The sequence below is a fragment of the Chaetura pelagica genome, unplaced genomic scaffold, assembly GCF_000747805.2.
Source record: "Chaetura pelagica isolate M959 unplaced genomic scaffold, ChaPel_1.0 scaffold68, whole genome shotgun sequence".
Taxonomy (NCBI): Eukaryota; Metazoa; Chordata; class Aves; order Apodiformes; family Apodidae; genus Chaetura; species Chaetura pelagica.
Window position 1 is genome coordinate 1573039 of NW_009954407.1, and position 8374 is coordinate 1581412.

At 45.3% G+C, this 8374-nt stretch overlaps 1 protein-coding gene across 1 annotated transcript; it reads left to right on the plus strand.

The window, feature by feature from the left end:
- The first annotated feature begins 1362 nt into the window (after positions 1-1362).
- Positions 1363-8102, plus strand: LOC104394684 (vegetative cell wall protein gp1-like). Its single transcript, XM_010004318.1, has 4 exons — positions 1363-1479; positions 3419-3522; positions 5395-5511; positions 7031-8102. The coding sequence occupies exons 1-4, from the start codon at positions 1363-1365 to the stop codon at positions 8100-8102; spliced, it is 1410 nt and encodes a 469-aa protein (XP_010002620.1).
- The last annotated feature ends 272 nt before the right edge of the window (positions 8103-8374 follow it).

The following is an 8374-nucleotide window of genomic DNA, read 5'->3' on the forward strand; positions in this document are numbered from 1 at the left end:
AATTTTTTTCATAACACATACTGCATTTGAACTAAGAACTAGTTTCATCCCAGAGAAGACTTCAGCCTTGGACCTACACAGTATGCCTAACCTTAATTTTATGTGCTGGGTTGTTCCATTGCAGCTAGCAGGGCTACAGAAACAAAGAAATTCACAATATTGCATTTACAGCCATGCTTAACCTCGCTATCAGGACTACTCTCAGCAGTCAAGTTAAGCATATGTACACATGTATTTCCAGGACCTAGGTCTAAGCTTATTTTACAGGACTGGACTTCTAATGGTTTCATCATAAAAATCTGAATCAAGGAGTTATAAATGAAAAATACGACATAAATGTATCCGAAGTGGCACAAATGGCATCATCATAGTAATCACACTAGAGACTTTCAGGGAGCAAAACAATATAAAATAATTCAAATCTTTCCACTGAGGAAAGAAAAAAAAAGAGTTAATTGAATAAAGTACTTCAGAGGATTGCAGCCCACTTATGTTTTCATTTAAATACACATTAAGATTTTTCTAAAAAGGCCAAAGACAGTTTTTGTAACGCCACATATGGATGTTGGCAGCATATGTAAAATGGAGAGAGCACAGTTCATTCTCATTAGGTTTAGTGCCATATTTTTCTAGGTAAGATCAGCTGTAATAGTGGTATTTCATTGTGATTTCAAACCATTAATATGCTCAATAAAAAGTGCTGGATTTTTAATAAATGGAAACCTCGGAATACATGCATGTGCATGGTAAAGTGCCAAGCATGATTTAAAGAAGGCTATTGTAAGTCTACTTTTATTGTTTTCCATAGACCACCAGAATCAAATAGTGTGTGGCCTACAAAGAAATTAGGCACTTACAAAGGATTTTCTGCTGGAACAACACGCTCAGAAACAAAAGAAAATCTGATCTATAAATAGCAAATACTCAAGGCAGGAATCTGTGCTCTTTACAATCCATAAAAACAGAAGAAAATTTATCATATGAGAATGAGGGTTATTATGGAAATTTCTTTCAGGTTGCATAACAGTGGAAATCGTGTACTTGATCATAGTATTTTGCATACTTATGAATACCTGGTCCTTGTACCAGCTGATGACAGTGGAAAAGTTTCATCTCCCTTCCTCATGCTTCTCCCATAGCAAGCTCCAACACTAGGCAAACTGATCCGAAACTGAAATGCTGCTTTCCTCCAGTTGATCTGGGTGGCTGTACAGAGGAATACATGCTGCTCCTCCAAAGGCAGAACTAGTGTGTGTCGTTCACCCTGTCGCTCCTGGGTTTGACAGCCTTGGCTCCTCCTGTTCAGCAGCTGCTGCATGGCCAGAGCACGCAATGCAGAGGTCTCTCATTCATTTGCCCTGCATGGCTTTATCAGTGGCAGGGCTGCTCCACAGTTCAGCTGCAGCCTTGCTGCACCTCTTGGGAGAAGGGCCCCCACCTGGACCAAGGGCCACATTCTTCTGGTGGTACAGGCAGCAAGTAAGGCCTTTAACATAGAATCTGAAGGGCCCTCAAGAACTACTGTAGACACACTTTGACTCAGGCATTGCTTGTAGCGTCACCCTTATTCCTCAACACTGTCACCCAGCAGTGCTGAAGACACAATCTTGTCTCACTGAAGTAATTTCCCTATAAAGTGTTCTCATCAACAGCAATGCAAGGGGCATTCAGGTAAATCCATATACTCATAATGCCTTGTCGGGATCCGTGTTTAAGGTGACATCTGAGGGCTGTTTTGTGAAGAACAAACCTTCATGAAAACTGGAGCAGCCCTTGCTTCCTTATTATTCAGTTAAATAAAGGAACTTTACTGTTTCTTGTAAACAGAGTCTTGGAAATATAAACTCAAGTAAGATCAATATAAATCAACCATCCAGTCTGCCCAGTTGAGAACCTGCTCCAGCATGCATATTTGCTAAAGGCTACAGCCACCTACAAACTAAAAGGTCTGTTAGGATCAGAGTGCTTATTATTAAGGTACAGTCTGACAAATGGAATGAAGCAGAAAAATACATGTGGTTTTAAATAATTTGGTTTTATTTCTCTGAATTTAACAGAAAGTAAGAAAAACAAAAACTGGCAGAATTATAGCTGGTATAAATCTGTACACCTTCATTGTCTCTTCTAATTTTTATCAACTAGGGGTCTGGCCCACACTATTGTATTTTCAAGGAAAACATTATTTCTTTGCTTGAATACTAAAACCTATGCATTTTTCCTTATTTAAAAACAAACTCTTTTTCCTCTCCTCTCCTCTCCTCTCCTCTCCTCTCCTCTCCTCTCCTCTCCTCTCCTCTCCTCTCCTCTCCTCTCCTCTCCTCTCCTCTCCTCTCCTCTCCTCTCCTACCCTCCCTCTCCTCTCCTCTCCTCTCCTCTCCTCTCCTCTCTCTTCTTTGTTGAAACTTTCCAGAAACACAACATGCAACTTGTAAATAATTTTTGGCTTGGCAAGCTCTCCTGTGCACTAACAGTTTACATATTGTTCTGATTAGGCAAGCTAAACATGGTACTAAATATGCAGACGTGTTTCAACTCATGATGACAGCTTGCGTATGATTTACAGCACCGGCTGCTAAAGGCAATTGTTCTGGTTCAATATTCCTATTTATTTATGCCAGCATTTTGCTGTAAACAAAGCCATTTATGTATCAGATGGCTACTGACACAGACTGTTTTTGACAGCTAAGTCCCAACAAATGTGCAGACATATATCCACACTTTAAGTAAGTATGCTGGTATTCTTTATACTTTTTTGGGTTGCAAACAAGCTGAAGAGTGATGTTTCTATGGTAATTCAGAGATTGTTTTTTGTCTAATTTTCTTTTCTCATAAACAAAAATGTAATGTCAACCCAACAGACTGGTAATACTCCAAACTTGAAAACAATGCAAATGTGATGGCTAAGGAGTCTCCACAGTACAATTCATAAAGGGAAAGAAGCCATCTCCAAATATTTCCTTTATGTCAGAATTAATATTAATGTGAGAATTTTGTTTCCTTAGACTTGCAGTGAATCTCAGCTACAATATTTTTCTCTTACTACCTATGCAGACCTATACATAATTGACTGATGACTGTTATGTCCTGATGAAGTAGGGTTACACACAAAGTTCAAAAAGCCTTATAATCTGCTGCAAAATCTGTAACAATGTGACCAGGAGGCAATTTTCTGGTTTGCATAGACATAATAAGTAGCTTCCATTAACAATGAATGGCAATGAAAAAAATCTACCTTAGTGAGAAAATCAGTCATACTTTTGGCAAATGTGATGAAAATCGACTATCTCTCTCAAGCTCTGCATGGATTAAATCCTGATTAGATCCACTAGATCCTGAACTTTTGGTGATTACAAGTGAATTATTACAACTAGGTGAAAGAGTTACTATGCACATAGTTGTATCTTTTTTCTTTTCTAAGCTGGTAGTTATAAAGTTTAACCCATATTTCAAAAAGAAAGTCACTGATCTGATACCTGACCTGATCCTGTGGCAAGACCAGCAACTCTACCTGTCCTTACCAAAGTGAGTAGGCTACCAGCTTGAATCAGAGAGCATTAAGGTCTACCAAAGTGCAGCATGTGCAAACTGGAGGCTCTGGAATTAATTTCTCAGCACCAAAATATAAGGATGTTTTCTCCTACCCAATACCACTTTTAATCTGTTAACTTGCAGGCTTCTCTCTCGTCTTTTTTTTGGGAAGGTGAAAACCTGTCTCCAAAGCACCCATATTCTCCTCAGGATCTTGGGAGATGTCCTTCCTTCTACTCTGGATAAAATGGCCTTGTGGTGCATAGTGGCCTTCACCTCAGAAGTCATCCTTGGCCACTGGGTTTTCTGACAATTGCAGCCCTCCCCAGAAGGGCCATTGTGGGGTCTAAAATGCAGGGAAACAGCTTTCCAAGGAAGTAACATAGGACAACAGTCTGGCCAGCACTGATTTTAAAGAGCATAACCTATGAACCACCCATGATGGCCATGTAATTTTTTGTTCTACATGAATGTAAAAAGAAAAGAAAAAAAAAACAAGAAAAAAAAACACACAGAAAAAAAAAAAAACAACACAGAAAAAACCCCAACAAACCAAAACCAACAAAAGGCAAAAAACAAAACCAACAAAAACCCCCTGCAAATCACAGGAATAGGCTAATTGAAAGCTGTAGCTACTACTGACACCAGGTGAGGGGTCTGCAGAACAAGGACACTTCCAGAAATAATACAATCCTTTCTCATTTTCCTAATTTATAGTAACAGTCAAGCCAGAGTCCAGGAAAAGATGAACTAAAAATATAGGGGTCATGGGTCTATTTAATGCAGCAGTTAGCAGCAATGGATTTATGGGAGAAACTAAGGGGCACATACTCTGGGTCATGAGCTGAAAATGCTGCTCTCTCTGTATCACCCCTGCAGCTGTATCCAGCTCTGGCTAAGGACGTGGCAGCCCTTCCCCATCACTTACTAGGCTGGGATGTTTCCCCAATCAGATGAGGTAAGGGCTATCAGCTCCAGTTGTCACTTTGCAGTCCCTACTCCAAAGCATTACTGGGGCTGCTCTGCCCCAGGAGATGGGTAGGAGCTACACAGCTTATTGGGCAGACACTTGTACTTAATGCATTTCTTACCTCTGATGCATGCCAAAGGCAGCATTGCCCAGTGGATATGCTGTGAATTGGGAAAACTGGGTTCTGCATATGACCACTCTGTCTCTCTAGATTCACTCCCTCTCCCTTCAGTACAAATGAATAATGAATCTGGTCTTTTTTTCCCCTTCTGTAAGCCCTAGCAGTAATGACAGCCCTCAGGCTACAAAGATCCATGTGGAGATACTGTAAAGGATGGAGAAATTAACTGCATTGAGCCTCTACCAGGATTTCAAAACAAAAAAAGGCCTCCTTATACAGAAGAGGATGAGGAAGGTTTCTTACCCTCACCTTCCTCCTACATAATGGAAAGACATTTGCAGCCAATGAGCTCAGAGGACTCTGTAGCCTTCTCAGCCTCCCAGGACTCATACTAGTCAGGGAAGCAAGGGACTTACCTCTCCACACTGAGTCACAAAGATGCTCTGAGTTTAGTGATCCTGCTCTCCTACAGGCTACTGGTTTTACTCCAGGCATTGTCTTCTAACTTCAAAAGGCTACTTCTTTCTTCACTTAAGCAACTGAATTTAAGCACTCAAGTTTGAAGGTCTGCACAACTGCCATTATCCTCTGCAGAGGTAAATCTATGGTGTCTCAGCAGGTGCCAGTGCTTCATTAAAGTAGGCCGATAGCCTCACTGTATGTATCAGCCTACCTTAGCATAGTCAGGGTGTCTGGCTCTGCCCAAACCATGTACTAAGAGTACCAAGGTCCAAAGTTTGGTCTATTAAACACTTAAACAGAATAATTATTCCAGGAGTTATAACTGCGTGATTTTGTACTGCCTAGCAGCTGCGCAGCTTTATGTGCTTAGGCAAACTGAGTGCCAAGATGAAAAGTTGGAAATGCAGCATTCTACACCCATTCTGGAAAGGTGAGAAAAGTGATTTGAATTTTAAGATACTGAATGTGATCTCACAGGATAAATAAGCAGTAACTCCACTGAAATTTCCAACTTTATTACAGTGAAAGTAGTGTAAGAGAAATCAGAATTTGGACCTACGCTATGGTTTTAACAATCCCAAAAAGATATTTTGGGGAGAATGTATTAATGTTGTAACTCTGATTCACAGTTTATTAGTAGGAAATAGGTTTCAGCTTGAATTCTTTCAGGACAGCCCAAATGGTGTGGTTATGGTCCCATAATATTCCCTCACAATGGCTTGCTCAATTAACAGAAACGTTTGCTGCAGTATCTTTTTCCACAACCTTCTTGCTTTTTTTCATCTTCTAATTTTGGCCAAGTAATATCACCTACTGCTACTAATTCAAACCCCTTTGTTTCCCCCCACTGTGCCACAGTGCCTATCTCTGTTTAACAGGGGAGTCTCCTCTCTTATTCTGACTTCCTCCAGCATGGTACTGGTATTGATTTGCTGCAGTATGTTCTTCTTTACATCCTACATGCAACTTCCTGTGCTGAGAAGATGCTTTCCACCTGTCTTCTTCCACTGTCTTTGGCAAGTGGAAAATTCTTTTTATCCTATGGATATTTATATTTTCTTCTATCTGATATCAATGTGCTTTGCTGTACTTTCTTTAAATATGGCTTGCCTTGGTTATGGGGATTGGATTCTGTTTGCTTTTTTTTTTTTTTTCAGTTTTCATCATGTCCTTTGTTTTAATTAATCAGAAGAACGGAACTTGACATAGTTCAATGATGTTGTGCTTCATCTGTGTTGGAAGTTTGGGAATCAACATCCTACAGTAAGAACCAAGAAGTTTTATCTGGGTTTTGTTCATAATAAGGTTACAAGAAAAAAGATTACTACCACAGTTAATACCTCATTTATTATTATTTTTTCATTAAAAGAATAATGCATGACAAGGTGGAAGCAGTCATACACTAGAACTTTACTGTCCACTCCTATGGGAAGCCATGTCTTCCCCCCCTCCAAAAAAAAATAATTAAAAAAAAATTAAATATATATATATAAATTAATGTATAAGGGTTCAGTTTTGCAATTATGGGATCTAAGTAGATACCAGATCCTAGGTACCTTCAGGAGAGTTTGAAGTATCATGCTGTCTGTCTCTTAATAGCAAAGCACTTTTTACCGTAGCATATTGTTTTATCTGGTCAAATTTTGAACCTTTTGGAAGCCAAGGTGAAAGCTCAAACTTCTTTGCTGAAGTATATCCGTTGTGTATTAAAATATCCAGGATGATTCATTCAGTCAACCCAACATCTACTCATCAGCAGGAGAACAAGCTAAGGAGGCATTATATCTTTCTCTAGCACAGCACTTAAAGCGAGGCATTCCAATCTAAAAGGCGGAATTGTTCCTTTGAGTAAAATCATTAACGAGCGCAGCAGCGGGAAAGCTGTAACCACAGAGACCTCTAGTGGCGGCTGCGCCGCGCCCTGCCCGCCCCCCAACTTATTGTCCCAGCCCCGCACCGCTCCCGCCCAGCCCCGCACCGCTCCCGCCCAGCCCCGCACCGCTCCCGCCCAGCCCCGCACCGCTCCCGCCCAGCCCCGCACCGCTCCCGCCCAGCCCCGCACCGCTCCCGCCCAGCCCCGCACCGCTCCCGCCCAGCCCCGCACCGCTCCCGCCCAGCCCCGCACCGCTCCCGCCCAGCCCCGCACCGCTCCCGCCCAGCCCCGCACCGCTCCCGCCCAGCCCCGCACCGCTCCCGCCCAGCCCCGCACCGCTCCCGCCCAGCCCCGCACCGCTCCCGCCCAGCCCCGCACCGCTCCCGCCCAGCCCCGCACCGCTCCCGCCCAGCCCCGCACCGCTCCCGCCCAGCCCCGCACCGCTCCCGCCCAGCCCCGCACCGCTCCCGCCCAGCCCCGCACCGCTCCCGCCCAGCCCCGCACCGCTCCCGCCCAGCCCCGCACCGCTCCCGCCCAGCCCCGCACCGCTCCCGCCCAGCCCCGCACCGCTCCCGCCCAGCCCCGCACCGCTCCCGCCCAGCCCCGCACCGCTCCCGCCCAGCCCCGCACCGCTCCCGCCCAGCCCCGCACCGCTCCCGCCCAGCCCCGCACCGCTCCCGCCCAGCCCCGCACCGCTCCCGCCCAGCCCCGCACCGCTCCCGCCCAGCCCCGCACCGCTCCCGCCCAGCCCCGCACCGCTCCCGCCCAGCCCCGCACCGCTCCCGCCCAGCCCCGCACCGCTCCCGCCCAGCCCCGCACCGCTCCCGCCCAGCCCCGCACCGCTCCCGCCCAGCCCCGCACCGCTCCCGCCCAGCCCCGCACCGCTCCCGCCCAGCCCCGCACCGCTCCCGCCCAGCCCCGCACCGCTCCCCGCAGAGCCCCGCACCGCTTCCTGCTCCCCGCCCCGCGCCCTAAGGGGCTGCGGGACAGGGCTGGCGGGGCTGAGAATCCTTCTCGGCGCGGTTCCCGGGCGGCATCTTGCTCCTGCGGGGGATGCTTCGGGTAAACGGGCAAAAACCGCCTCTCGCTCAACCTCAGGCTTTAATTTACCGCGTTGTGCAGCGGTGCAGCTGGGGGGTGCGGTGTGAAAAATGAAAATGGGGCTATAACTACCAGGTGGCGTGGTTTTTAAATGTAAAAGATATCGAAGTACAGAAAATTGGTTTTGTTTTACTGTACCTCCTTGTTAAGCCTTCTTACACGTGTGTGAGCAGTTTGGAAAACCCCAGGACTCGGTGTTGCAATTAATGTGCTTGCCACCCTCTGCTGCCAAACCTTAATCATTCGGTACAATATTGTCCTCTTACTTCACTATTAGCCTCTTTCATGAGGAGAATCTTGGGTTTTGTTTTCTTGTTTG

What these genes read in the sequence shown, in the direction of transcription:
- LOC104394684 (XM_010004318.1), top strand. Translation starts at nt 1,363, where the DNA reads ATGGCTTTATCAGTGGCAGGGCTGCTCCACAGTTCAGCTGCAGCCTTG. An exon ending in TCTGGTGGTACAGGCAGCAA is followed by an intron (nt 1,480 to 3,418) that starts GTAAGGCCTTTA and finishes TTCTTTTCTAAG; the next exon opens with CTGGTAGTTATAAAGTTTAA. An exon ending in TCTACACCCATTCTGGAAAG is followed by an intron (nt 5,512 to 7,030) that starts GTGAGAAAAGTG and finishes TTATTGTCCCAG; the next exon opens with CCCCGCACCGCTCCCGCCCA.